This window comes from Oscarella lobularis, chromosome 13 (assembly GCF_947507565.1).
Source record: "Oscarella lobularis chromosome 13, ooOscLobu1.1, whole genome shotgun sequence".
Taxonomy (NCBI): Eukaryota; Metazoa; Porifera; class Homoscleromorpha; order Homosclerophorida; family Oscarellidae; genus Oscarella; species Oscarella lobularis.
The window spans coordinates 344,461-368,371 of record NC_089187.1 but is presented as its reverse complement, the minus strand read 5'-3'; the positions used below and the strand labels follow the sequence as shown (position 1 = coordinate 368,371).

Below are 23,911 nucleotides of genomic sequence, written 5' to 3'. Positions count from 1 at the left end.
CACTGGCACGTGGGCCGTAGTCACGCGCGTGAAATTCGAGGCGCAATACACGTCGAAGGTAAAAGCACACGATTAATCATAGAGAACCTCTAAACATGCATTCACAAAAAACAACAACAAAAAAAACAACGAACAAGTCACAACAAAGAGAGTTGCGGTAGGATAGAGAGATGTAGGGTCTACTCGCCATCTGCTTCGACGTCTTCAACCTCGGCGTCTTCCGATTCCGATTGCCAGAGCGTCAAGTTATCTCTGAGCAATTGCATAATGAGCGTGCTATCCTTATAAGAATCCTCGCTGAGCTGATCCAACTTGGCAATTGCGTCATCAAATGCCGATTTTGCCAGCGTACATGCCTCCGCCGGCTTATTCCTAATCTCATAATGAAAGACGGAAAAATTGAGAGCCAAGCCGAGTCGAATCGGATTCGTCGGTTTCAATTTTTCCTTTGCCTTCTCCCACGCACCATCATAGGCTTCATTGGATTTGCCAACGACTTCATCTTTGTTATCCTGTGTGGCCACTTCGGCCAAATAGCGATAATAATCGCCCTTCATTTTCAAATAGAAAACGGCTGCTTCGCTCGCCGCTTCGTCCCCCTCATAGTCGCTCTTTGGTATCAACAATTCGTCGAGGAGCTTGAGGACTTGAGCGCAAATCTTCGACAATTCGTCGACGATTGTCTCCTGGTACTTTTTCGTCTCATCGACCGCCCCCTCGTTTCCCTTCTTATCGGCGAGACTCGATACGACGCGCCACGAACTGCGACGCGCTCCGACGACGTTTTTGTAGGCGACCGAGAGAAGATTGCGTTCTTCGGTCGTCAGATTGCCGTTTTTGATGCCGACGAGTTGACTCATGTATTTTGTCATGTCGTCGTAGCGCTCGGCTTGCTCGGCGAGCTTTGCAAATTGAAGGATTTGTTCCGCCGACGGTTCCGCCGCCATCTTGTCTCCCCCCTGCGTGAAAAGTGAGAACTCGTTAGCGCGCGTGCTTTAACTATGCGCATTCCCGCATATGCTTTACAGTACACACAACACACAAACACACAATGACAAGCAACAAAAACAAACAATTGAGCTTAGTCTGTTTCTCAGTCCTGAGGGACCTCTTCGTCTCCATCATCTTCGTCTTTGCCAGCGTCAGCCGTCCAGAGCGTCAAATTATCTCTGAGCAACTGCATTATGAGCGTGCTATCCTTATAAGACTCCTCGTTCAACTGATCCAACTCGGCAATTGCGTCGTCAAACGCCATTTTCGCCTGCTCGCACGCCTTCTTTTGCTCATTTTTAATCTCGTAATAAAACACGGAATAATTGAGAGCCAAGCCGAGTCGAATCGGATGCGTCGATTTCAACGTTTCCTTTGCCTTTTCCCACGCCTTGGTATAGGCATCCTCGGACTTTTCAATGACGTCAGCTCTCTCTGCTGTAGCCGTTTCAGCCAAATAGCGATAATAATCGCCCTTCATTTTCAAATAGAAAACGGCTGCTTCGTTCGACGCTTGTTCGCCGTCGCCGCCGCTTTGTTCTTCGCTCGTTTTTATCAACGAGCTGTCGAGAAGGTCGATGACATCATTGCAGATCTTTTTCAACTCGTCTTCGATTTTGATCCTATATTCTTTTGCCACTTCCACCGCCCCGGTATCACCTTCCGACTCTTTCTTTTGCTCAACGCTACTGACGATGCGCCACGAACTGCGACGCGCTCCGACGACGTTTTTGTAGGCGACCGAGAGAAGATTGCGTTCTTCCGTCGTCAAATCGCCCTTTTTGATTTCGACGAGTTGACGCATGTATTTTGTCATGTCGTCGTAGCGCTCGGCTTGCTCGGCGATCTTTGCGAGATGAACGATGCCGTCCGCCATCTTGTGTTGCGTGAAAACTGAGAACTCGTTAGCGCGCGCGTGCTCTAACTATTCCCGTACCTACAGTAGGAGACTTTATTGAAGCAGACACAAAAAAAATCAGGTGAACGCGTAAACAAACAATCACGTACTTCTCGCCAATTGAGCTTAGTCTATTCCTCACTTATCATCACCTTCATTCTCTTCGACGCCTACATCAGACGTCCAGAGCGTCAAATTATCTCTGAGCAACTGCATAATGAGCGTGCTATCCTTATAAGAATCTTCTTTCAGCTGATCCAACTCGGCAATAGCGTCGTCAAATGCCTCTTTCGCCAGCTTACATGCCTCTTTCGGCTCATTTTTAATCTCATAATGAAAGACGGAGAAATTGAGAGCCAAGCCGAGTCGAATCGGATGCGTCGATGGCAATTCTTCCTTTGCCGTGTCCTCCGCTTTTCTATAGGCTTCGTAGGATTTCTTCACTTTTTCATCTTCCTTTTTTACTTCGGCCAAATAGCGATAATAATCGCCCTTCATTTTCAAATAGAAGACGCGCCCTTCCTTCGCCGTTTGTTCGTCGTCGCCGCTTCGCTCTTTGCTCGTTGGTATCAACGACTTGTCGAGAAGGCCGATGACGTCGTTGCAGATCTTTTCCAATTCGCCTTCGACTTTGATCCGATAGTCTTGCAACAAATCCGATGGATCTTTTTGTTCGATGCTACTTAGGACGCGCCAGGCGTTGCGACGCGCTCCCACGACGTTTTTGTAGGCGACCGAGAGAAGATTGCGTTCTTCGGTCGTCAAATCGCCCTTTTTGGCTTCGACAAGCTGACGCATGTACTCTGTCATGTCGTCGTAGCGCTCGGCTTGCTCGGCGAGCTTTGCCTGTTGAGCGAATTGATCTGCCATCTTGTCTGCGTGAACTCGTTAGCGCGCGTGTATCAGGTATGCCGGCCCCTCCCCCGTATGCTCTTTTCAATGAATTTATTGAAGTCACAATCGTATATAGGCAGACAACGAAAAAATCCGGTGAACGAAAACACACAATCACGTACTCCTCGACACAACACAAGCAACTGAACGTAGTCTATTTCTCAGGACTGAGGAGCAGCCTCTCCTGCAGGAGGATCTTCCTCTTGACCGCTTTCTTGATCAGATGTCCAGAGCGTCAAGTTATCTCTGAGCAACTGCATAATGAGCGTGCTATCCTTATAAGAATCCTCGCTCAGCTGATCCAACTCGGCAATTGCGTCGTCAAACGCCATTTTTGCCAGCTTACATGCCTTATCCGGCTTATTCCTAATCTCATAATGAAAGACGGAATAATTGAGAGCCAAGCCGAGTCGAATCGGATGCGTCGATTTCAATTTTTCCTTTGCCTTCTCCCACGCACCATCATAGGCTTCATTGGATTTGCCAACGACTTCATCTTTGTTATCCTGTGTGGCCACTTCGGCCAAATAGCGATAATAATCGCCCTTCATTTTCAAATAGAAAACGGCTGCTTCATCGTCGTCGCTTTTCTCTTGGCTCGGTATCAACGAATCGGTGAGGAGGTCGATGACTTCATTGCAAACCTTTTCCAACTCCTCTTCGATTTTCTTCCTATAATCTCTCACCAATGCCACCTCGTTGTCGTCGGTTTTCTTTTGCTCAACGCTACTAATGATGCGCCAGGAGCTGCGACGCGCTCCCACGATGTTTTTGTAGGCGACTGAGAAAAGATTGCGTTCTTCCCCCGTCAGATCGCCCTGCTTGGCTTCGATGTATTGACGCATGAAATCTGACATGTTTTCGTAGCGCTCGGCTGCCTCGGCCACTTTTGCCAGGTGAACGAATCGATCCGCGGACATTGTTTGTTCCTTCGCGTTGTTCTCGTGACGGTGTTAACGCGCGTGCATAACTATGCGCATAACGTCATTTCGTTGACCTTATTTGGTGTCGTTCGTAGTCGATCGCGATGTCCATCGTTTATTCGGTCGTAGCTCGTGGCCCGACGATCCTATGCGATCACACGGACATGAGCGGCAATTTCGAAACGATCGCCGCGAGCGTTCTCGCGCGTCTCGCCGTCGAAGACGCGAAAATCACGTACACGGCCGACGAACACCTTTTCCACGTCGTAATCGAAGACGGAATCATCTACATGTGCCTCGCCGGTCGCGACTACCGACGCAGTCAGGCGTTCGGCTTCCTATTCGAAATAAAACGCCGATTCACGTCGGGATCGACGAATCTTCGCCAACGCGCGCGTTCGGCGAACGCCTACGAGCTCAGTCGCGATTTCTCCAACGTTCTCGCCGAACAAATGCAGCGTTTCAACGTCGAACGCATGCCCGGCCAATTGGGCGCCTTGCAGGATCAAATCGACGAAGTGAAGGGCATCATGACGCAGAATATCGACAAGGTTCTCGAACGCGGCGAAAAAATCGAAGTGCTGGTCGGAAAGACCGAAGAATTGGCCCATTCGGCCGATTCGTTTAAAAAGTCGAGCGTTCAGCTGAGGCGAAAGATGTGGTGGCAGAATAAGAAATGGATAATTTTGCTCGTCGTCGTATTGCTCATTATAGCCGGCGTCATAACGCTAGTCGTTCTGCACACGCAAAAAGTCATTTGATGTGTATGACTCAGGGGGGATTAACTATTAACTTTTGTGTGCATTTTTTGTATCCTAGCATAAGTAAGGGGGAGGGTTTTCCAGGAGAAAAATGAAATTTGTATTGAAACTCTCTAAGATCGATTATGTATCGCATCTAGACATCCCTAGGGAAACGCGCCAAAAACACTTTGTATCTACACTCATACTACGGGCGGAACGTCTTCCGTGAAATTCATGTATGTGGGCTCTGTAGCGTCGTTGCCTTGGCCAGATTCCATGACAATATCTTCGTAATCTTCATCCCCTACCGACTCCTCAGGAGGAACTTCATAATCGTCCTCATCCTCGTCCTCTCCAGACTCCTCGTCAGGAGGAACTTCATAATCGTCCTCATCCTCGTCCTCTCCAGACTCCTCGTCAGGAGGAACTTCGTAATCGTCCTCATCCTCATCGTCCTCGTCCTCCTCTTCCTCATCATCATCATCATGATCGTCATCACAGAAATCTAATAGCTCTAAATATTCGTGCTTCTTTTTCTCTTCCTCCTCCTCCTCCTCCTCCTCTTCTTGGTTCGGATGAGGTAAGGTATCGACGGGTCTCGGAGTTGGCAAAGGCAGTCGTTGCTCTTGCCTCTTCACCTTGCTCTCAGTCACAAAAGACCTACTCAATTGCGGATAATTTCCCATCGAAATCGGCGGGGGACTGCAACTATGCGTTATTCGAAGAACGTCTATGTAGCTATAGTCTCCGCGTTGGACCGTTCTCTCTCTCATGCCGAATTCGTTGATGAAAGCATAGTCGCCATCATCTGTCAGTCGATTTACGCGTTTACTTAGAGGAGGAAGGGGTATTGCTTTCTTTATGGTCGCGGACTGATTGGGTGAGTGAGAAGATGGCGCTATTGTATGATACATGACCTGTGGTGGCTTTGACTCCTCTTCAATTGTGAGATCCGATTCGGAGTTATAGCGACGAAACCTTCTCATCGAAGGTCCTGCATATAAGAAGATAAAGAGGGTTCCACTAACGCGCGTGCTAAAATATTGCCAATTGATACATACGCTTTGGTGTCGTAGGGCAAACAGCAGCACTGCTGTCTGATCTATCTTTTGTTCGTTTACAATGTTTCAGCGCTTCTTCCAATGCCAGTACGACATCGTGCGAGTGCTTTGACCAGAAGCACAGTTCGCCGACTGATCCCGCTGGGAGCCTAGGAAACCGAATTGCGCGCGCTACTTTTTTTCTTTCTTCTTAGATTTCTTTCATCGTACGTGCGAAAGCGAATGAGGATCTCTTTGGTGTCGCGCAGACCGGGCACGACGGAAAAACCGTCGATGCCGCGCAGCGAGATCTTGTGAAGCGGCGATCGATCGCGATCGGCGCTCGATACGACGAGATCGCGACTCCATATCTCGAGCGTCGCTTCGACCATGCCGTCGCTCGTCGGAACGCGATCGGAAGAGCGAGCGACGAAAATAGCGAACGATTCTACAAAGCAGGAAATAATTCCCGGGGATTGAGTGGGTGGGGGCGGGGGCGGGGCTTCCACACGTACTAAGGCTTTCGAAGAAAATCGCATTTATTTTCGCTTCCCAGTCTCTTTGATCTTCTTCCGTATCGAAAACAATTGTAGTTATCGGTTCCGACACGCAGCACAGCTAGACAATGGAGAATCGAGCGGTGGGGGCCCTTTTTCCGGGTATGCGTTTACTTGCAAGCGGAGGGAGGTCTTCTTTCGCAGTCGTCTCGGCCCGATTCGACGCACGGAGACGAGTTCGTGCGCGTTGATTTCCCGTTTATCGACGCCGTGATAGATCTCCAAACACGGAATGCCAGACAACGTGATACTTCGGAGAACGAAGAAAACTTTGCGCTAAACGCGGAGGAGAGAAGGCGCCTCTAAAGACGTGCAAACGGCTGCGACGACGAGATTACCGTCGTTCGACCATCGAGTAAGCGAACGTAGTCCTGCTTTGCGATGCCGTGATTCATGTCCTATACTTCGGAAGCGAAAGACAGATCGGTCGAATCTGCCCAGTGCGAGGCGATATCACGTGACATCAACAAGCCAATGAACGGGAATTCAGTCATAGGCTCCGGAAGAGATGGAGACGAAAGAGGAACTGCGCTGCGTCGTCAGTTTAGCTCTGTTTGTCTAATTGTCGCCTCGTAGACGTCCCATTTAGACGTCGCAGCTGAGCGCAAACGTGGGCAGATTAATCGAATCATCGACGTCGCTCGCGCGCACTTTTACGCACGATAACGTCATCGTCTCGAAGCGCGAACTCGAACGACTCGTCACAGAAGTCATGCAGATGAAAGAGTTTCTTCCCAAAGTCGAGCAAACCACTGTACACCGATCCATTTCTCTTGAATCCTCGCGTAGATCGCTGGAAAACGTCACATCCGGGCTCTATCAAAAGGACGAGAATACGAGCAAGGTTTCCCCAGATTACGAATAATTAAATAAAATTATTAAATTGTCTAAGAATTACATTTTCGACGATCGCAAGTATTAGCGTTACAGCAGGAGAAAAAACACGCCGAAAAACGCATAGACGTTCTCCAAGCTGAATTAGAAAAACAAAAAGAGGTACCTAATAATTAAATAAAAATCAACGAGCATAAATCAATCAATCAATTATTTAATTAATTAGGAAAATTACGCAGCAAAGGTAAAATAATATATAATTTAATATTTATTCTATACGTCGCGTGTACTCTCAGTGCGAGATATCGGAACTTAGAGAACAATTAGCCGACCAATCGAATTTCTGCTCGACTATGGGCGCTTCCGCGTGCACACTTCTCTGGCGTCTTTCCCGGATAGAGAGCAGCGTCGACGCAATTCTATCTGGAGTAAAAAAATAATACGAATTATTTGACATAACGCTGGGTTAATTAATTAATTAATTAATTAATTAATTGGTTTATGTTCAGACTATGGTCGAATCGTTTTTCGACGTCATCGTCGTTACCATGACGAGCTGCTTGGCGACGTATCCGCTACGACTTCCGGCAGATCAATCCGACGAAGGACAATTCATATTGTCTCTCTGCGGAATAATTACGAGTGCAATTAGAGAATATTTTTTTTTGAAAAAAAACCGGCACGGTAGAATTTTTTTCACAGACATTGCTGCTTCTCCGTCGGGACGAGAATTTCTCGCGACGTCGGCGAGCGGTCGAACGGTGCTCGATTGCATGATTCGCACTTTGAGCGACGCGCCGACGCGTCCGGCGGCCCGGGGAGACGCCGGCCCCGTCGTGGCGACGTCGTCGGATAAAATGTGCTGCAGTTCTCGACTGAAAAAGTAAACTTAGGTGCTTGCTAAATCGACGAGTTTTAATTTTAAAAAATCGCACTATTTAGCCTTATTCTTATGGGGCTATACAACGTTAGGTATTTTGATACTGAGCTCAAACTATAATCTTATATATACGAAGCGCAGTATCAATCGAAACGGACTAGACTATCTCACGAGCAAGAGCGAGCTCTTGTCAATTCTAGGAGGCCAATTAAAGGGTAAATACGTAAATAAAATCTCGAATACAACCGTTGATTTCGGATTTATAAAAAGGCAGCAAAGATGCCGAGAACGTTACTAATTGTCTACGGTCAGTGCGCGCCTTCTTCAAGTCTATATATCAATACTAGCCCTTTCTAGACTCCTTCAATCTCTATTGCTAGAGCCCAAGTCTAAGTTTTACACTCAAGAAGCACTCAGAGCTGTCCGTGCACGCGTAGACTCTGACTACTTATAGGCACTTAGATTTTTTCTATGGCTATAGATTCCATCTGATCTCCTAGGATCTCTTACTAAGAATAGGAACCCAGAGGTAGCAGAAACTGCAAAAAGACATGTCTATATATGAAACGATGTCTTTCTGCAGGTCAGCTCTGCTGCTAGAGAACTTCTGTCCGATATTGAACAGCTTCCAAGAGAAGAAAGGGAAGATGACGATGACGAACCGGCGAATACTATGTAGTTTAATGGTTATCATATATTTATTTCCATTCGTAAATGGGACACGTTCTTGCGCGCGATTGAGCTACTGCCATGTACGTTGTGTGACTGATTCGAAATGGTTTCACGATCCGAGCCCCTCTTGTTGAAAAACGTTGAAACGGGCAAAAATGTGTCGTCCACTTGTACATCCCAGACAGAGCTTTACCGCTGCCGTCTCTCGAATCCCATTCGGCTGAAAATAAATAGAGATTTTCGTCTATTTCGGCTGACGTCCATTTCACCGCATTCGTTGGAATGATCTGAGACGAAACGAATTGCTTTGAACTAGACTTCCACTCGTAGATCATCGAGCGACTGCGACTCGACTCGTTGGTGTGTGAATGGTTTGCAAAAATCAAGAAGTGCCGGTTGCCTGCGCTGAACGCATGGACGTCTTTTGAACCAATTACGTGTATAGTCTGATACTCTTCAAACTTGGAGCCACTCCACTCGTAGATGTGAGAATTGGTGCTATAGCCCGGTCGATTGGATCGTCGGTGATTTGCCACGGCCAAATAATCTCTACCGTCTATCGCGAAATGTTCTACGTCATAAGCAGTGGAAGTGTTTAGAGTTTGAAACGCTACAAATTCCGCTCCGTTCCATTTTCGGATTATGAGAGAATTTACTGTCGCTTTTGCATTGACGATGGCCAGAAATTGTGTGTTATCAATGTCAAAAAACTTGATGGCTGTCGCACCGTGAGTCGGTATAGTTTGGAAAGGAACAAATCTAGTTCCATTCCACTGATGTATGACAGAAGCAACGTGGTAATTTGACGTCTCGTTCTTATTATTGGCTACAGCTAGATACGCTTTCCCATTGACGTGAAACGCTTCCAAATCGAAAGCGCCAGAAGTAGGAACTGTTTGATATTTATCAAAGCCAGCGCCATTCCATTTATAGATGATTGAGTCGGCCGTATGGACTCGGTATTTGGCAACTGCAATGTAATAATCGCCATTGATGGTGAAAGGTTCTACGTCATGGGCTGCACCACTATTGGGAAGCTCAGAGGAAAGTTTGAAGATACGAGACTCTGAAGCCATGATCATGGAACTAATAAGAATATACGTATTTACGTACCTCGTTTTGACGACGAGCAAGTCTACGCAAAAACACAGACTGAGTATAGAACAGTGCGCAGAGGGGAATTTTGTACTGTACCTTGCTGGCATTCTTTTGTTTTCTCAGCTCTTCCCCCATTTCCCGAACCTTAGAAATCGAAATCACCGTTCTCTAACGCAATAAATTTTCCCAATTTATCTCACCGTTTCTTCAATCGAACTAATTCGCTTTTCCAACGTCTGCATTTTTTCCAGAGCCGCTTCCAGTTCCTCAATCTTCGTCTTGCTCGCCTAAGGGTAAGCAAACACCGCTAGAGGCGCTGTCGAAACGGACCCCACCTCCCCAGACGACACAAAAAAAATTCTCCAACCGCACCCAATCGTCGTTTATGACGCCCAGCTCCGAAACCTTATAGGGAAATAAAACACCGCCAATCGAGTTTCTCATAGACGGCGAGGCGTCGTGCCAACCTCATCGTCAGTTTCCTTTTTGCTCTCGCCCTAATCATCAACATTCCGCTTTACGTTGCACTACCGCGTATCGTCGTTATCTTTACCGCCGTCACGGTGCTTTTGGTCGTCGTCATTAGAGTGACTAGGGCCAACACGAATGCAGCGCACGAGACGAGAAGCGCAATAACGAGCATGGCACACGTCAATTTTGTCATAAACGGCCCGCTGTTCGACGTCGCTAGACTACCGCCGCCGGACGCCGTTCTCCTCGGCTTCGTCTCCGCCTGTCGTCGCGACGGAGTCGACGCCGCTGTCGTTGCGCGCGATTCAATTTCGGCGACTCCCGCGTTGGGAGCGTAGACGCGCGTCGCTGCGACGGTCGTGCAGCCCCCGCCCGTCCGCCGGAGGATGCCCGCGTGTGGCGCGTTTCGCGACGCGTAGCCGGTGTAGGGCGGCGGAGGCGTCTGCGTTCTGTGCGTCGACATGGAGCGTCGCTCGAACCCCTGCTTCTGCACACAACGCGAGGCGAATAATGAATTCCAATAGCTCGACTAATGAAATTATGTCTGCGAACTCCATCCCCTGGAGAGGAGGGGAGGATGACTCACGGTCACAATAACTAATGAGAAGGTTCAATTCTAAAATTAAAATGCCGTTCTATACGCGATCAGTACACGTACAGTATTGCCGCTGCTTTTCATTGGAGGAGTGATGATTGCCATAATTTATAATTTCAAACAGCTAGCCGAATAAATAAAATGACGTCATAGCCAGTCATTTATTTTCGGTTGATAAAGAAAACTAAATTTAATTATATCCAAATATGACGTCATAACTCACCCATTGTTGCTAATAAATAAGGAAGAGAGTCATCAATCGTCATTGTAGTTCATTGTAATAGTTTCATTTTTCTCTACAGTTCAAATCCAAAAACTAGCAAATTAATAAAATGACGTCATAACCCGAGCCTATGTCTAGATACAGCTTAGCTACGCTACAAAGATTGCTTGCATTACACGTCATAATGATCACTATGGCTAAAAGAGTTCTGCAGTGGACTGCTATTGCTAGGGAGAAGAAGTCATGGAATGATGAGAAAGGTCTGGCCGTCCGCCGTCGACTCCCGCCGCCGCCGCCGCCGCCAATTGCTTCCCTTGCATTGAGAGCCGTGCCAGTGCGCTGACCGTGTCAAATTCGCGTTGGGATTGCTCGGCTTCGTTTGCCGATTGGCTGATGTAGAGGAGCACATCGCGCCGAAGCATGCACTCCCAATGCGGGGCTGTCGGGGAGAGACATCAAAAAGGGAGATAGGAGGGGTCGGGTCGAAGGGGAAAAAGATCTCACATTGAGTCAATCGACATTGATCCAATATGCTAATTGCTTGATCGTGAGGTGGACTTTTTAGATTATCGCTTGGCACGGGCGGAATCTGGAAGGGGGACCCTCCCAATAGTATTCGTCTAAAACGCGATGGGATTTCCTACCTCTTTCCCTAGGAGAGCTTTGAGACAGATTTCCGAGCATTCACAAATCGTTTTCAATTCGTAGCTAATAATCAATAACGGATTAATAAGCACGAGTACTCTCTTTCTGAGGAGACCTACCCTCCTTCGAGAGCGAGTACAACTTTCCCGTTACTAACGCTCATTAATTGCTTAGTCATATACCCAAAACCTGACAAAAAGTATTTATTCTTCAATTAATACCCCAAGATTATTTTTTTCCTACATTGCGGTGTAACCAAGTATCCACCTAGATTTGGCGCGTGACCCATGCACGCGTCAAAGCCGGCTGAAACGAGTATGATATCGGGACGGAATTGGCTCAATATGGGAATCACAATGCCCCGAAACGCCGCCAAATATTCCGGATCCCCGTACGGCGGATTGAGGCCCCCGCTGAACGGGATATTAACGTTCATACCCATCCCAGCTCCCACCCCCACCTAGAATTAATTTTCTATGTATGTTTTAATTGAATCTAGTTTATTGATTCACTTCGTCCATGGAACCGGTGCCCGGAAAAAAGGTCCCGCCGTCGTGCCGATGTATTGATATGTACAAGACGTCCGGGTGGTCGAGAAAAGCGTGCTGCGTTCCATTTCCGTGATGAACGTCCTGTGGATATATAATCAATAAATTATGCAATCGATTCCTTGAATTCGAACGCACCCAATCAATAATCGCGACTTTTTCTAAGGGAGTTTTCGCGAGAACGGCTTTCGCGGCGACAGCCACGTTATTAAAGTAGCAGAAGCCCCTGAATTAATTAATTAATTAATTAATTAATAGAATTAACCGCCGCCTTGCATCCAGGCGCTAATTAATTACATTGGCTGTTGAGACTCCGCGTGATGTCCGGGAGGCCGCACCACTGCAAATCCATTCTGGATAAAAATACGCGCGGAATGTCATTAGCATAGGAACGCGTCTCTCTTCCAGGAAAAGAACCCTGTTCACCTCAAGGTCGCCATTGGCAACACTGAGAGCCAAATCAATAACAGAGCCAGCCGCCTGGGAGGGAAGGAGAAGAAGGAAGGAAACGTGGGTAAAAATAGACGTTATTAGAGTTATTTGATGCTAACTATTCTGGCTGCGTTAGATGTGTGAGCATCATTCCAAACCGTATCGTCATCCACCTTTAGAAGAGAGAGAATCAATATATGAAGCCTAGGGTCCCCTCCCCTCCCTATAAATTAAAAAAATAAAGCTTTGTCTAAGAGTATAAGTCTCAGATGCAGAATAATAAATTTCTAATTACCGCAAATCCACCGCACTGCAAACGACGCAAAGATTTCATGGGATTACTTGATCGTCCGCCTGCGTTTTTTTGTCTATTATTGGCATTGCCTCATAATTTTTTCCACATTTTTCTCACCGGATTGCTTTCTTTCCAGTGGCATTTTATGCTGTATGGGGCTTCCGTACAATTGCACGTGATTCTCGCTGTGAACTCGCTTCAATTCTTCATCCGTCGCCTTACGCGGTTTCAATTTCTAAATATAAAAATCAAAGTCAACTATCTTTATCTCTCTCTCCGCCTCACATAGCAATGATCGACAATTCCAGTCGCTTGCAAGCGCGAATAGATGCTCTGAAGACGTCCGGAAAACTCGTGATGCGTCCCAACTCCGTTGCACAGACAATCGTGTCGCAACATAATTGGATCATAGGCGAGACCAGTTGCTTGGCCAGACATAACACCGGAGGGAAGACCACCCGCCACCGCCGCCGAAGCTTCCATTTCCTTTAGAAATCAAATTAGAGGAAGAGTTAGCGATCTTCTGTATTTATTAAAAATGAAAATGACGTCCCCCCCCCCCCCCCCCCCCGTTTCTCCCTTTATAAATAAAAGGGGGAAGCATTGCTTATCATCCTATCAGGGGTGCCTTCCTTCTTATTCGCGAGAAACCCTTCTAAAACTGATACTATCTATTGTATTAAAAGAAAACGTAGGAAGACTCTGATACAGACCCTTCATTCTTTATCATATATACATATGATCTAATCTTTTTTACCTGTTTCTGTTGCATTAGCTCGATGTGCCTTCGTTTGAGTTCCATTTCTTGCTCTAGCGCCATTTCCTGTCTCTGATATTCCTTCTCCAATTCCATCACCTGTCTTCGATACTGTTCCTCGCCTTGCAACTGTATCATCTGCAACTCTTTCTGTCCCAGCAAAAATCGATCGTACAACTGCTTCTGCTGCAACGTGAATTCGGCGCGCAGACGCTGCAACGTCGCGCCCAACTCCAACGGATTTCCCGTACGCGTTAGGGGCTCCGACATCGAAAGTCCAAGCGGTTTATGTTGGGGTTGCGATCCCCCATTCGACAGAACAGAGACGTCCTTTCGTAAAGACGATGCCGACGATGGCGGCACGCCGAGGAGAGCATTGGAATGATTTCGCGACGGAAATACACCCGTTGTTCTATATAAGGGCGGATGAATTCCCGGACCCGTGGGACCCCGCATTTTGTTTCCTTGCATCGCAGCCATCTGCTGAGCTAACTGGGAATGAAAGGGAGGTATGAGGTTGGATGTTACGCCGGCGGGTGACGTCATTGATGCGGACGGGGGTTGGGGCCACGACGCGGATTGCATCACGGGCGGATGATCCACATTCTAATACAGTGAAACCTCTATTAGTGAGAGGAAAGAAGAAGTGGACACCTTTTGGTAACGAACACAGTAGGAGAAAGAAAACGAGAGGGAGGAATCAAGAGAGTGTCCGTTACTTAGAGGTTCCACTGTACTATAAGGGTTCTCTTTCTATATATAAATATTTTTTTCTGACCACGCCTCCTAGAATGGTATACAGAGAGCAGTGGACGTCTCTTGGTAACGAACACAAGAAAAATAACAAGAGGGGCCCCCCTCCCTCTTATAGAAGAAGTGTCCGTTACGTAGAGGTTCCACTGTATAAGGGTTCTCTCTCTATATATATAATTCTGACCACACCTCCTAGATTATTCTAATGTACACAGAAACCAGGAAGCAGTGGAGTAACAAACAGAGAAAGCCGTTTCTTACAGAAAGTGTTTGTTACTTAGACGTTCGACTGTACAGGCTTACATGTACCCGTACTCGCGCGAATAGTACCCCAGGACTCTATTTGTGTAAAGGCTAGGCTAAGCTACTTACTATTCAAGACCAGGCAGTGTAATTTTAGAATGTTTCTAAGTGCAAAATAGCATCCCGGGTAGGCATCTATTCTTTGCGCGAGTACGGTAATTATACATAGGAGGAGTGGTCTAAATTATTCAAATCTTCTTTTTTTTGGAGAGGAGAGGGGGAGGGGGAGGGGGCGGCACTTACAATGGCAAAGCCTCCTATTCCAGTATGCGTCATTCCCGCGGCAAAACTGTTGATCGAACTGTAGGCACTGCTATCGCTCTCGTGAACAGTACTCAGTTGGGATGCTGAAGAATCGCCGCCGCCGCCGCCGCCGCCGCCACCGCCGCCGCCTCCGCCCGTCGCCGCAGACGGCGGCCCACTCATTTCCATATCCTAAGGGAGAAAAAATGCCACGTAAATGACGTCACCTCGTCTCTTTGTATAGCCACAACCTCTCCGCTGACTCCCGCTTCGTGAGGCGAAATGCTCGGCGAAGACGACGCCGGCACGTCGACCGAAGCGCGATCGCTCCCTCCAGTGATAACGGGAACTTCCACTAGGGACATAGTGAAAGAATCGCGCGTTTTCTTGATATTATTTCCTGCTACTATTGGAGGATTGTTTTCGTTTGAGGGATCCTCCTCTGTCTCCCACTCCTCCGCCTTGTTTTCGGGGTATAGGGCTATTGTTGTTCCGCCTCTCGGACACTTTGGACCGGATCTTCCCTTTGACGTCTTCATGGATATCCGGCTCCGATTCTGGAAAAATTGAAATGATAAGAAAAAGTCCGAGAGAGAGAGAGAAGTCGATTCTTTTTTTCTTTTCACCTGCTCTTCGGAGAGGAAATTGTTGATAGGGGGTATTGAGTATGGCTAATTGTTCGGGCGGGTGTTGCGTGTGTAGGGAATGGACCAAATGACCCTGGGGCGTCCTGGGGAATAAAATTTGAATTTTTTTAAAAAGTTTTTTTTTCGCGAAAGGATCTCGGTTTTTTTTCTCTCTCTCTACCATATGTGGTTGGTTTCTTTTCTCGCGTTCGGATGAACGCGAAAGGCGGAGGAATGGGAATAGGGCCCCGCCCCTTTCGCCTCCGAAGCCGCCGAAGTGGCCGTCGATAGAGAATCCGGCGTCGATTGACGCTGGACGAGAAAAGCGCGCAAACATTCGCGCGTTTCCGTGTGATTCATCGTGCCTTTTGAAGAAATATATAGCGCGGCGCTACTCGAATGTGGGCGTGGCGGTCTCTCACTTGACATCGGCGTCGATTTGGAGCCGCGTTCGGGCTTCGACGCGGCTCGCTTCAATTGGGGATGCGATCGCACTTTGGGAACGGCTCGCGATCCGGCGCCGCTACCGCCGCCGCGGGCGCGCGGCATCGCGCTACCGCAGTCGGGTACTTAGGAAAGAGAAACGCGAGGATGAACTCTCCCGACCCCGGAAATTTGACTGAATAAACCGACCTATGCCTTGATCGTCTGCCACGTCCATGCCAGCGCGTATTTCGGGACGAGTCTAGGAAGCGATTCGTTTAGAGAGACAGATATATTGGATTTATTCGTTTGGCGGCGGCGGGCGGCTGGAGATGGGGCGGGCGGCGCGACTGTGTATCTTACTATAAATAGAACTGCACTAACGATCTCTCGTGGCGTTCCACCGCACCGCAAGCGAGAAGGGGGGGCGAAAACAGGCGAGGTAGGGGGAACGCGCGGGTTCGTTTTGCTACGATATTTATTCGCCACGCTTTGCGTATCGATATCGCGATTCGCGCAATCGAATTGCGTTCGGGGAACGACGTTCTGATGCCAATCGATTCGATATTTCGATTTTTCTCGTGCGGCGCGCGTGCTCGGCTCGTTCGTTCGCTTGTAAGGCGTTCGTAACGCCGAATTGGTTCTTTTCGCACCGTCGAGACCGCGCGCTTACCTCTTTTTCGCCTTCCAGTCCAACGTCGAGGTCAATGAGTCTCTTTGTTCCGCTCTTAGCGCGCTAGAGACCCCAGTTCGCTCTCCGTCTCTCGCGTATCTCTCGACGATAACCGGGGAGATGTCGAACGCTCTTTTTACGGATCTAAAGTCCGGCTGCTCGCCACGTTCCTGTCGAGCGGAAACTAAGGCGTGCGGGACGAGCAATGGCTATTTTCATCACGTGCTCATCTCTTATCCAATCAAAGCGCTTCGCCGCCTCGTCGCGATGCATCAGGAGGCAAAGATAGCTAATGCGTCGACTATAAATAGATCGCGTGCGTCACGAGTACGATGACGTGTCAAGCGGGTGTGTATTCTTCAGATATGGGATCATGAGAAGGAAAAAGAAACGAAATAAAAACGGCAAATCGGAAACAAGAAAACAAAACGCTGCAGCGAAAAAAAGAAAGAAAGAGGGAGGGTTCTTTTATGAGAGAACGAGATGCGAAAGCGAAGCGTTGAGATGAGCCACTTTGCAAGCATCAGCAATCTTCCCCGCGTCCGTCTCCGACAGAGACCCGCCAACTAAATCGGCTCGAATCGAAGCGAGAGAAATCGGATGAAAAGACGAAATAGAATCAGAAGGGATCGTGAAGGGAGGAGTGTCTGTTGAAGAGAGAGGAACCAATAGAGCAAGTTTACCTACAAGGAAGGAGAAGGGAATAAATAGAAATGATAATATTTATACCCGTGGCGCGTTCTCACCGAGACTGATAACGCGTTGGAAATCCTCAGTGAGACTCTTCACATCCGGTTCAGATTCCAATCCGAGAAAATAAACAATGACGTCCTTTGGTTTGGCTACTTCGCGGTCGTCGGCCCATTCGCTTACAAACGTCTCGACAATGTCTAGACACCAAGATAATAATCCTATAAATAATATTAACTAATTAATTAACCTTGTAGATTTTCTGTAGCCAAATTTAGCGATTTATTAACAAACTCTGCGGAGACGTTCTTATGCACGGCATGAAGTTTGATTTTTCCAACTAATAATTAATTAAAACGAATTGCATTAATGAATATAAATTATATGTACCTTTTTCATCAAAACTACAAACCAGTGCCCTCGTTTTTATTTCCTTCAACTCTTTCTGCGTAGAAAATCATGACAAATAAATACATTTTTTGATTAAAATACCTCTATTTTTTCTTTCTGATTTCGAAACTCATGGAACTAGAGAACAAAAAATAAAAACATACGGTTACTTTCTAATTGATATCGATTACCGCTTCTCTCGTGTCGTGCAATTCCCTTTCCAAAGCGTGAGATTTTCTTTGGAATTTCTCCTGCAAGTCCTCCTTGTCGCAATCGAGTTCGGAGACTTCCGTTTGAAGTCGCGTCACGTCCTCTCGCAACGATTCGAGTTCTTTCGCCGCTTCAGCGTATCGTTCCTCGGCGTTCGCCGCCTTTTTCTCTAATTCTTCGTTGCCCTTGACGAGACCCTAGCGTAAAAAATAGCCTACGTTAATCCACAGACGCTAAAACGATCACCGTTCTCTTCATCTTTTCGACAAAAAGGTTATATGTACGGGATGCAACATCCGGGAAGGGAGAGCCCGTGGTTGCCCTGCCCCCAACCCACCCACGCAAATTCTTACTCGTTTCGACGTGTTTGCGTTGCGAAAGCGCTCTTCTGCCTGCAACACATAACAGAGAAAAAAACGATAGGATTCGATTTCGAAGCGAACGCGCGATAGAGGCGCAAGACGCTCGCGAAGGCGTTCCCCGCGAACTCACATCTTCGAATCTCCGTCGAAGCGACTCGATTTCGGACTAAACGCGACCGGCATTCGCTTGAATAACAAATGAATGACGAACGGGCCTGCCTTCGCGTCCTTTAGGGCTTCCGCGTCGGTTTTCGGCGGAAGCGCGTCGGGATTTTCGGTCCCGTTTTCGGCGTCGTGCGACAGCGACGATTTGCGCTTTTTCTCTTTATCGTCGTCGCCGCCGCCCGCGTTGCGACGGCGGCCGCGACCGCCGAATGTAAAAGAACGCTTGAGTCTTTGCATTTTCCCTTAGAACCCGTATGCTTGTACAATGTGCACAGTACCCGGATTCCTGAATTATTTCTTTTGTAATTTCTTTTGTAATTAGAGCATAGATATATGATCAGGGTGAGTAAACGCAACTAATGATAATTTTTTGAACTAGTCATTTCTAAGGCTGCATTCGATAAATGTGTTGACTGGCTCTAGAATAGACTGCACTTCGTTTAGGTAATGAAAATTTGCAGTTAGTCTAAAAAAGAATAATAAGAAACGGATTGCATAAACAATGTACAAGAAAACCTACGTTATGTCAAGATCAATGCCTCTTTGCCATGAATTTAGACTACAAACAGCTCTATAAAGTTATAGGATAGTCAGACGAACATTTCAATTTCATTAATTAATTAAAGAGTGTACCTCACTTTCACTGCTGATTTTTCGGTAAATAGAAGAATGATGTTTGCTTGAACCTGAATAGAGAGTCATTTACAGTAAATTCTACAATGGAAACTTTCTTACGATTTTCGTTGCTGAAATTCCAAGCGATATATTGAGATCGTTTATTTTGCCTACTGACTGACCATAGTGTTCAATTTGCATCTCCACATTTTCTGCCTTGGTGGGATAGAAGTTGTTATTTTTGAATTTCCAGCCAGTCTATCAAATGACTAAGATTATGTGCTAAATTTAATTAAAACATTTCTAAAATACAGTCAATCCTAGCTGAAATTTGCTCGTGTCATTTCCTTGATTCACAGAAAAGAATTTCTTTTCGTTGTCCATCCAATTGACAGAAACCGAACGGGGAAACAGAAAAAAGACGAGAAGAAAGGACGCACACAAAGTCAACAAAACCCCAATGAAAACGAAGAGAAGTCTGTTAAAGCACGTGACGTCACTCGTCAGGAAAAAAGTTTCCTAATTAAAAAAAATTCCAACATACGTTCTACGAGGTTTCAGGCGTTTGTCTTCGTAAGGAATCAAAGCCACGAGGTCACTGTTATCTAGAGAAACAAAAGGAATGCGACATTTGTTTTTTTGCACCCTCCCTAATCGCGAGATTCGTTCTACTTTCGTTCAGAACGCCAGTTCCCTTGCAAGTTGGGCAAGGTTTGGCTGTAGCAGAGGGAGGGCTGGCACTTCTGCGAGAGGACGACATGATGACGTCCGGGTTTGAGACCTGAAGCACGCTAGCGCACATTAAATGCTCCGTATAGACACTAGCGAAGAGATTCGCTTTGACTCAACTAGTTACAAATTGTTTCAAAGCTATTGAAAAAAGCCCAAGAAGGGTTACTAGCCAAATAAGAAAAAAACGAACCAAATCCGGGACATCTTCTTTGTTTACTTTCTTTCTCTTTCGCTCTCCCTCTCTCTCTCCAGTTCCGCAGGCAATGGACGAGAACCAGAACGTCTTCATGGCGAAAGTCACCGAGCAGGCGGAACGCTACGACGACATGAAAGCCTACGTAATGGCGGTGATCGAAAGTGAGGGCGTCAAACGTCCGCTTACGTCCGAAGAACGTCATCTCTTCTCCGTCGCCTATAAAAACATTGTCGGCGTTCGTCGCGCGGCGCTGCGCGTGATATCGGGCATGGAAGACAGGCTGAACGACGACGAAGAGGAAAGCGAAGCGAAAACCCGGAAGTCGTCGATTCTAAAAGAATATCGCGATATCGTCGAGAAGGAAGTCGTGACGATTTGCGGCGACGTCGATCGCATAGTGAGAGAACAATTACTACCGAAAGTCGGCGCCGAAGACGAAAAGGACGTGAATCAAGTCAAGGTCTTTTATCATAAAATGATTGGTGATTATCATCGCTATTTGGCTGAAATGTATTCAAACGACAACCCGGATCGTCCTACGGCGATCGACGCCTCGCGAGCTGCTTACAAAGAGGCGATGAACGCGGGCAAGGATCTTGGACCGTTGAATTCTGTATACCTTGGCTTAGTTTTGAATTTTTCCGTTTTTTATTATGAGCTGGAGGAGGATGTGAAGGAGGCGTGCCGGTTGGCAAGGGAAGCGTTCGACGCGGCGTATGCTGTGATGGACGAGGATCCGAATGAGAATAAGGAGAGCGCTCTAATTATGCAGCTGCTCAGAGATAATTTGACCTTGTGGTCGGCTGAGGATCGCGATTGATTTCTTTTGAACTGTTGAACTTTTGAATGTTTTATTGTATCTGTTCTTGTGTTACTTTTTAGATGTGCCGAGTGCACTTTTTCGAAATAGGTTGCTATTTAATATATCATGTGATCTTTGAACTCTATCTACCAGCTCCTTCTTCTGTTTGCGGCGTTCGCGCAAAGAGGACGATAAGCGACGACATCGAAGACAAATTTGCTGCGAATTTCGGCGCCGAATACTGCCGAATGTTCGAGTTGGAGGCGTTTTACTGCGCGATGTGAGCTGTGTATCCGGGGCGTGATGCTCGAAGCACCCGTATACCTTATGCATACTTATCTGGGGCGGGGTCTATCTCGGCTTTTTGACTGAAATTTTTCTTTTCGCTATATTTTCGAAATTTTAGCTTCACGCATCGTCATTCACCAGAAGAAATTGCCTCCACTTTTCGAAGATGTCGCTAAAGGAAGAAGAACGGAAACGGACGACTTTTTTGCGCCGGAAAGTTGCAGTAGTAGGAGTCTACTAGCGGTCACCTATATAAGGCCTCATGAAACATTAGTCTATTGCATGGTTAGACACGGTCCTCATTGCAGCCTTGCCTGAGAAGGGCGGGAACGAGGTCCTGGAGCAACGGTGCGTCAGTGATTACAGGCACATACTTAACCCCACGGGTTCTGGATGGGTAAGACCTGCAGGGGCTGCACGTACCGGGATGCCGCCAAGTGCCTAGTCGCCTTGGTGGAGCATCACGTGGGTGTCCGATATATATATACCTATATGGTGTATAGCTCCGTGTATACAGGGGAATACAAAAAACAGGGGACTCCCGTCGGTGACGGTCTGCTCTCGAGCGAACGTGCTGTGCCTTTTTTTCTCTTATTTTAGCTATTTCTTTTCTATTTCGTTAGTATTAGCTGCTTTTCGTTCTGACAACGATGAATCCAATGATAAAGGCAGAGATAAGTCAAGTGACTAGTCAAAAACACTGTTGCTGATTAACCGTATGCGCATTAGCCAGCCTGCAGATCCAACTGTGCAACGCACGCTAGACTAGCTCAAATGGCAGCGTTTTTGGGTAAATCCTTCCTGCCGCTTCCTCTCCTGATTCCACGATCGATTCTAGAGCTCGGAGTGATGCCGGAGATTATTCAAGCCACCGAAGAGATGGAATGGACGTAAGAAGACAACTGAAAACACGAAAACCAAATCAAAATTTATCGGTGGACAGGTTGCCTACAGACGTCCAAGCAGAAGCAATTCCGCTAATACTGGGAGGCGGCGACGTCCTAATGGTAAGAAAAGAATAAAGAATTGAGCTTAGCTTCTCATTGTTTCTCTTGCAGGCTGCTGAGACCGGAAGTGGAAAAACTGGCGTATAAAAGAATTAAAATTGTCAACGTCGCATTTTCAAAAATTGATTTTAGGCATTTTCTCTTCCTGTGATACAAATTGTTCACGAAACTCTTGTAGATAAATTGGATGGAAAGAAGAGAGGCGTGGTCGACGTGAGCAAAGGTCAGGACAAAGAAAAAAAATAGAAAACATTATATCATAATAATAATAACAACGAAGGTCCAATTGAGTGCAAAATGAGTTTCATTGATCGAGACCACAACGTGGGTAAGTATTGAATTTTATAAAGGAAGGCAATACGTCACTCTCTATTGTAGCAATTCGAGACGACGGGCTACTTTGTCAGTGCCGAGAGCAAAAAGCGTGGCAAGGATGCAGATCCACATTGGGAGTCTCAAAATGTGAGTGACGGTCTTTTTTATTTATTGATTCATTTATCTCTTCTGTTAGCTGGGAAGTATTATTATGAAGCCACTGTGACGGATGAGGGTCTTTGCAGGCTTGGATGGGCGACGGGGAGAAGTCTTCGAGAACTGGGTTAGATAATTTTATTGGATTATTTTCTGGTTTAATTTTGAAATATTAGGAAAGGATAAGCAGAGTTTTGGGTTTGGCGGAACAGGGAAAAAATCCCACGGAAGTCAATTTGATGATTATGGGGAACCGTTTGGAAAGAATGATACGCTTGGATGCTACATTGATCTAGACTCCAAATCGGTTCACTACTCCAAAAATGGTCAGAAAAGTCGAATTTCGTATTTTGGGGTAATTTATTTTTGCGGTAATTAATTAAAGGGAAAGATCTGGGGGAGGCATTTCACATAGGAAAAGATATTGAGGAGTCTGCTTTTTATGCAGCCGTCACTCTCAAGGCAAAACGATGAAATAGAATAATTAAATTGAATGTAACAAAGAATTCGCCGCTGTAGAATGCCGAGATTGAATTTAATTTTGGTGACACGTCATTCAAACACAAACCAAAAGTGCGTTTAAGATAATTAAAAAAATAGATTATAGTCATCTTCCATTGATTAATAGTCTGGCTTTGTTGGTCTCTCCAAAGCCAAGGGAGCCTCCGTTGTGCCAAATACAGCAGGTAGACACGTTTCTCTATTGCACAATTGGTACTTTTATGGTTACAGGCACTGGAACGCCTCCGAAGAAGCAATGTCCATCAGCCATCATCATAGAAGTAGAAATAATATTTTCATTTCTTTCTTTCTTTCTTTTATTTTGTGTTTGTGTAGCCGTCTCGAGAGTTAGCTGAGCAGGTAGATATTAAAATGTCCATTGATACTACTCTACAACGATTTTGTAGACAAACGACAATGTGATTAAATTCAAAAAATATTTGCCTCATCCTCCTGTCAAGTGAGCCAATAAAAAGGGATTTAATCGATATTTTGTACTGTTGTGTTTTACAGAGAGTTGCTTTGCGTTGGTGGCACTGCCGTCAAAGATCAAATAAAGGCTCTGGGAAGGGGGGCAAGTGCTAGGGGGGACATTGAAGAGAATTTTTCTCATTTATGCATAGATTGATATTGTAACGGGTACACCTGGGAGACTTGACGAACTTATTAGTACAGGACATTTAGACCTATCACAAGTAATAGTCTAAACTTTGAATAATCTGCTTTTAAAAATGTTGTCTAGATACGTTTTTTCATATTGGATGAAGCTGTGAGAAGACGTTCCTAATTTAATTAAAATTTCAATTTTTATTGTCTGATTTGTAGGACGGCTTATTGGCTCAAGGCCACAACGATTTGATACAGCGTATATACAAGCAAATACCCACCGTTACGTGGGACAACAGGCGACTCCAAGCACGCAGAAGCCAATTTATAAATATAATTACATATTGAATTTTCGTTTTA

General features: G+C 46.4%; 12 protein-coding genes and 1 pseudogene across 16 annotated transcripts in view; 4 read left to right on the top strand and 9 right to left on the bottom strand.

Annotated features, from left to right (window-relative positions):
• Positions 1 to 52: 52 nt before the first annotated feature.
• On the bottom strand, positions 53 to 977 carry LOC136195042 (14-3-3-like protein). Its single transcript, XM_065984309.1, has one exon. It carries the CDS (start codon positions 945 to 947, stop codon positions 180 to 182), a length of 768 nt encoding a protein of 255 aa, XP_065840381.1. The 5' UTR covers positions 948 to 977; the 3' UTR covers positions 53 to 179.
• Positions 978 to 994: 17 nt separating this feature from the next.
• LOC136195041 (14-3-3 protein gamma-B-like) lies at positions 995 to 1,895 on the bottom strand. Its single transcript, XM_065984308.1, has one exon. The coding sequence runs from the start codon at positions 1,865 to 1,867 to the stop codon at positions 1,094 to 1,096; it is 774 nt and encodes a 257-aa protein (XP_065840380.1). The 5' UTR covers positions 1,868 to 1,895; the 3' UTR covers positions 995 to 1,093.
• Positions 1,896 to 1,918: 23 nt separating this feature from the next.
• LOC136195039 (14-3-3-like protein 1) lies at positions 1,919 to 2,774 on the bottom strand. Its single transcript, XM_065984307.1, has one exon. The coding sequence runs from the start codon at positions 2,756 to 2,758 to the stop codon at positions 2,027 to 2,029; it is 732 nt and encodes a 243-aa protein (XP_065840379.1). The 5' UTR covers positions 2,759 to 2,774; the 3' UTR covers positions 1,919 to 2,026.
• A 44-nt stretch (positions 2,775 to 2,818) lies between these two features.
• LOC136195004 (14-3-3 protein zeta-like) lies at positions 2,819 to 3,757 on the bottom strand. Its single transcript, XM_065984275.1, has one exon. It carries the CDS (start codon positions 3,700 to 3,702, stop codon positions 2,944 to 2,946), a length of 759 nt encoding a protein of 252 aa, XP_065840347.1. The 5' UTR covers positions 3,703 to 3,757; the 3' UTR covers positions 2,819 to 2,943.
• A 12-nt stretch (positions 3,758 to 3,769) lies between these two features.
• On the top strand, positions 3,770 to 4,585 carry LOC136195005 (vesicle-associated membrane protein 7 pseudogene; annotated as a pseudogene).
• Positions 4,543 to 6,554, bottom strand: LOC136195002 (uncharacterized). Its single transcript, XM_065984270.1, has 6 exons — positions 6,384 to 6,554; positions 6,160 to 6,321; positions 6,004 to 6,106; positions 5,720 to 5,936; positions 5,510 to 5,658; positions 4,543 to 5,442 (listed from the first exon to the last, which is right to left on the bottom strand). Exons 1-6 carry the CDS (start codon positions 6,438 to 6,440, stop codon positions 4,649 to 4,651), a joined length of 1,482 nt encoding a protein of 493 aa, XP_065840342.1. The 5' UTR covers positions 6,441 to 6,554; the 3' UTR covers positions 4,543 to 4,648.
• On the top strand, positions 6,062 to 9,710 carry LOC136195003 (heat shock factor 2-binding protein-like). Of its 3 annotated transcripts, none has more exons than XM_065984273.1 (14): positions 6,062 to 6,400; positions 6,458 to 6,583; positions 6,635 to 6,784; positions 6,835 to 6,889; positions 6,938 to 7,041; positions 7,106 to 7,123; positions 7,176 to 7,307; positions 7,389 to 7,762; positions 7,822 to 7,851; positions 7,901 to 7,974; positions 8,030 to 8,066; positions 8,117 to 8,180; positions 8,241 to 8,288; positions 8,343 to 9,710. In XM_065984273.1, exons 2-14 carry the CDS (start codon positions 6,554 to 6,556, stop codon positions 8,436 to 8,438), a joined length of 1,212 nt encoding a protein of 403 aa, XP_065840345.1. In that variant the 5' UTR covers positions 6,062 to 6,400; positions 6,458 to 6,553; the 3' UTR covers positions 8,439 to 9,710. The 3 variants fall into 3 exon arrangements, with proteins under 3 accessions (XP_065840345.1, XP_065840344.1, XP_065840346.1); XM_065984274.1 differs by having other exon boundaries at positions 6,063 to 6,583; positions 7,389 to 7,521; positions 7,582 to 7,762; XM_065984272.1 differs by having other exon boundaries at positions 6,062 to 6,583.
• Positions 8,439 to 10,579, bottom strand: LOC136195001 (thrombospondin-type laminin G domain and EAR repeat-containing protein-like). Its single transcript, XM_065984269.1, has 7 exons — positions 10,083 to 10,579; positions 9,997 to 10,026; positions 9,902 to 9,934; positions 9,730 to 9,816; positions 9,626 to 9,673; positions 9,545 to 9,566; positions 8,439 to 9,497 (listed from the first exon to the last, which is right to left on the bottom strand). The coding sequence occupies exons 1-7, from the start codon at positions 10,461 to 10,463 to the stop codon at positions 8,458 to 8,460; spliced, it is 1,641 nt and encodes a 546-aa protein (XP_065840341.1). The 5' UTR covers positions 10,464 to 10,579; the 3' UTR covers positions 8,439 to 8,457.
• Positions 10,580 to 10,854: 275 nt separating this feature from the next.
• LOC136194963 (histone deacetylase 4-like) lies at positions 10,855 to 16,710 on the bottom strand. Of its 3 annotated transcripts, XM_065984222.1 has the most exons (22): positions 16,517 to 16,709; positions 16,054 to 16,105; positions 15,843 to 15,989; positions 15,602 to 15,785; positions 15,421 to 15,524; positions 15,202 to 15,351; positions 15,046 to 15,149; positions 14,795 to 14,986; positions 13,496 to 14,101; positions 13,024 to 13,224; positions 12,856 to 12,973; positions 12,739 to 12,797; positions 12,563 to 12,616; positions 12,438 to 12,491; positions 12,309 to 12,364; positions 12,150 to 12,237; positions 11,976 to 12,095; positions 11,707 to 11,923; positions 11,583 to 11,652; positions 11,463 to 11,526; positions 11,323 to 11,407; positions 10,855 to 11,257 (listed from the first exon to the last, which is right to left on the bottom strand). In XM_065984222.1, the coding sequence occupies exons 2-22, from the start codon at positions 16,079 to 16,081 to the stop codon at positions 11,046 to 11,048; spliced, it is 2,913 nt and encodes a 970-aa protein (XP_065840294.1). In that variant the 5' UTR covers positions 16,082 to 16,105; positions 16,517 to 16,709; the 3' UTR covers positions 10,855 to 11,045. The 3 variants fall into 3 exon arrangements, with proteins under 3 accessions (XP_065840294.1, XP_065840293.1, XP_065840295.1); XM_065984221.1 differs by having other exon boundaries at positions 10,855 to 11,407; positions 16,517 to 16,710; XM_065984223.1 differs by having other exon boundaries at positions 10,855 to 11,407; positions 13,496 to 13,987; positions 16,517 to 16,710.
• A 139-nt stretch (positions 16,711 to 16,849) lies between these two features.
• Positions 16,850 to 18,586, bottom strand: LOC136194964 (structural maintenance of chromosomes protein 2-like). Its single transcript, XM_065984224.1, has 9 exons — positions 18,388 to 18,586; positions 18,299 to 18,334; positions 18,160 to 18,198; positions 17,788 to 18,003; positions 17,699 to 17,734; positions 17,597 to 17,651; positions 17,457 to 17,546; positions 17,263 to 17,406; positions 16,850 to 17,199 (listed from the first exon to the last, which is right to left on the bottom strand). Exons 1-9 carry the CDS (start codon positions 18,568 to 18,570, stop codon positions 16,985 to 16,987), a joined length of 1,014 nt encoding a protein of 337 aa, XP_065840296.1. The 5' UTR covers positions 18,571 to 18,586; the 3' UTR covers positions 16,850 to 16,984.
• Positions 18,587 to 18,628: 42 nt separating this feature from the next.
• LOC136194965 (transmembrane protein 106B-like) lies at positions 18,629 to 20,477 on the bottom strand. Its single transcript, XM_065984225.1, has 7 exons — positions 19,621 to 20,477; positions 19,493 to 19,553; positions 19,261 to 19,426; positions 19,069 to 19,206; positions 18,967 to 19,019; positions 18,854 to 18,904; positions 18,629 to 18,799 (listed from the first exon to the last, which is right to left on the bottom strand). Exons 1-7 carry the CDS (start codon positions 19,748 to 19,750, stop codon positions 18,709 to 18,711), a joined length of 690 nt encoding a protein of 229 aa, XP_065840297.1. The 5' UTR covers positions 19,751 to 20,477; the 3' UTR covers positions 18,629 to 18,708.
• On the top strand, positions 19,785 to 20,818 carry LOC136194966 (uncharacterized). The gene has a single exon (XM_065984226.1). It carries the CDS (start codon positions 19,944 to 19,946, stop codon positions 20,694 to 20,696), a length of 753 nt encoding a protein of 250 aa, XP_065840298.1. The 5' UTR covers positions 19,785 to 19,943; the 3' UTR covers positions 20,697 to 20,818.
• A 738-nt stretch (positions 20,819 to 21,556) lies between these two features.
• Positions 21,557 to 23,911, top strand: part of LOC136194499 (ATP-dependent RNA helicase DDX1-like) — a gene marked incomplete in the record, with an annotated part of 3,985 nt that continues 1,630 nt past the window's right edge. Inside the window, 18 exon segments of the mRNA XM_065983643.1 lie at positions 21,557 to 21,756; positions 21,805 to 21,856; positions 21,910 to 21,973; positions 22,025 to 22,054; positions 22,106 to 22,196; positions 22,254 to 22,301; positions 22,352 to 22,435; positions 22,485 to 22,571; positions 22,621 to 22,770; positions 22,830 to 22,906; positions 22,964 to 23,017; positions 23,073 to 23,130; positions 23,177 to 23,226; positions 23,282 to 23,305; positions 23,353 to 23,405; positions 23,459 to 23,519; positions 23,569 to 23,640; positions 23,688 to 23,714. Of these exon segments, the coding sequence (XP_065839715.1) occupies positions 21,741 to 21,756; positions 21,805 to 21,856; positions 21,910 to 21,973; positions 22,025 to 22,054; positions 22,106 to 22,196; positions 22,254 to 22,301; positions 22,352 to 22,435; positions 22,485 to 22,571; positions 22,621 to 22,770; positions 22,830 to 22,906; positions 22,964 to 23,017; positions 23,073 to 23,130; positions 23,177 to 23,226; positions 23,282 to 23,305; positions 23,353 to 23,405; positions 23,459 to 23,519; positions 23,569 to 23,640; positions 23,688 to 23,714 (1,098 nt within the window).

Excerpts from the sequence above, each read along its gene's own strand:
- LOC136195042 (XM_065984309.1), bottom strand. The coding sequence starts at position 947 with ATGGCGGCGGAACCGTCGGCGGAACAAATCCTTCAATTTGCAAAGCTC.
- LOC136195041 (XM_065984308.1), bottom strand. The coding sequence starts at position 1,867 with ATGGCGGACGGCATCGTTCATCTCGCAAAGATCGCCGAGCAAGCCGAG.
- LOC136195039 (XM_065984307.1), bottom strand. The coding sequence starts at position 2,758 with ATGGCAGATCAATTCGCTCAACAGGCAAAGCTCGCCGAGCAAGCCGAG.
- LOC136195004 (XM_065984275.1), bottom strand. The coding sequence starts at position 3,702 with ATGTCCGCGGATCGATTCGTTCACCTGGCAAAAGTGGCCGAGGCAGCC.
- LOC136195002 (XM_065984270.1), bottom strand. The coding sequence starts at position 6,440 with ATGAATCACGGCATCGCAAAGCAGGACTACGTTCGCTTACTCGATGGT. Across the intron at positions 6,322-6,383 it reads TACTCGATGGTCGAACGACG|CGCAAAGTTTTCTTCGTTCT; the intron begins GTAATCTCGTCG and ends CTCCGCGTTTAG. Across the intron at positions 5,937-6,003 it reads GATTTTCTTCGAAAGCCTTA|AATCGTTCGCTATTTTCGTC; the intron begins GTACGTGTGGAA and ends CCTGCTTTGTAG.
- LOC136195003 (XM_065984273.1), top strand. The coding sequence starts at position 6,554 with ATGGAGACGAAAGAGGAACTGCGCTGCGTC. Across the intron at positions 6,890-6,937 it reads AGGACGAGAATACGAGCAAG|AATTACATTTTCGACGATCG; the intron begins GTTTCCCCAGAT and ends AAATTGTCTAAG. Across the intron at positions 7,308-7,388 it reads TCGACGCAATTCTATCTGGA|ACTATGGTCGAATCGTTTTT; the intron begins GTAAAAAAATAA and ends GTTTATGTTCAG.
- LOC136195001 (XM_065984269.1), bottom strand. The coding sequence starts at position 10,463 with ATGTCGACGCACAGAACGCAGACGCCTCCGCCGCCCTACACCGGCTAC. Across the intron at positions 10,027-10,082 it reads CCAAAAGCACCGTGACGGCG|GGCGAGAGCAAAAAGGAAAC; the intron begins GTAAAGATAACG and ends GTTGATGATTAG. Across the intron at positions 9,817-9,901 it reads GCGTCATAAACGACGATTGG|GCGAGCAAGACGAAGATTGA; the intron begins GTGCGGTTGGAG and ends GCTTACCCTTAG.
- LOC136194963 (XM_065984221.1), bottom strand. The coding sequence starts at position 16,081 with ATGGACGTGGCAGACGATCAAGGCATAG. Across the intron at positions 14,987-15,045 it reads AAGCGGGAGTCAGCGGAGAG|GATATGGAAATGAGTGGGCC; the intron begins GTTGTGGCTATA and ends TTTCTCCCTTAG. Across the intron at positions 12,365-12,437 it reads TTGCCAATGGCGACCTTGAG|AATGGATTTGCAGTGGTGCG; the intron begins GTGAACAGGGTT and ends ATTTTTATCCAG.
- LOC136194964 (XM_065984224.1), bottom strand. The coding sequence starts at position 18,570 with ATGCAAAGACTCAAGCGTTCTTTTACATTCGGCGGTCGCGGCCGCCGT. Across the intron at positions 18,199-18,298 it reads TTCGACGGAGATTCGAAGAT|GCAGAAGAGCGCTTTCGCAA; the intron begins GTGAGTTCGCGG and ends TATGTGTTGCAG. Across the intron at positions 17,735-17,787 it reads TGCACGACACGAGAGAAGCG|TTCCATGAGTTTCGAAATCA; the intron begins GTAATCGATATC and ends TTTGTTCTCTAG.
- LOC136194965 (XM_065984225.1), bottom strand. The coding sequence starts at position 19,750 with ATGTGCGCTAGCGTGCTTCAGGTCTCAAACCCGGACGTCATCATGTCG. Across the intron at positions 19,427-19,492 it reads CGCCTGAAACCTCGTAGAAC|ACTTCTCTTCGTTTTCATTG; the intron begins GTATGTTGGAAT and ends GTGCTTTAACAG. Across the intron at positions 19,020-19,068 it reads GAATTTCAGCAACGAAAATC|GTTCAAGCAAACATCATTCT; the intron begins GTAAGAAAGTTT and ends CTCTCTATTCAG.
- LOC136194966 (XM_065984226.1), top strand. The coding sequence starts at position 19,944 with ATGGACGAGAACCAGAACGTCTTCATGGCGAAAGTCACCGAGCAGGCG.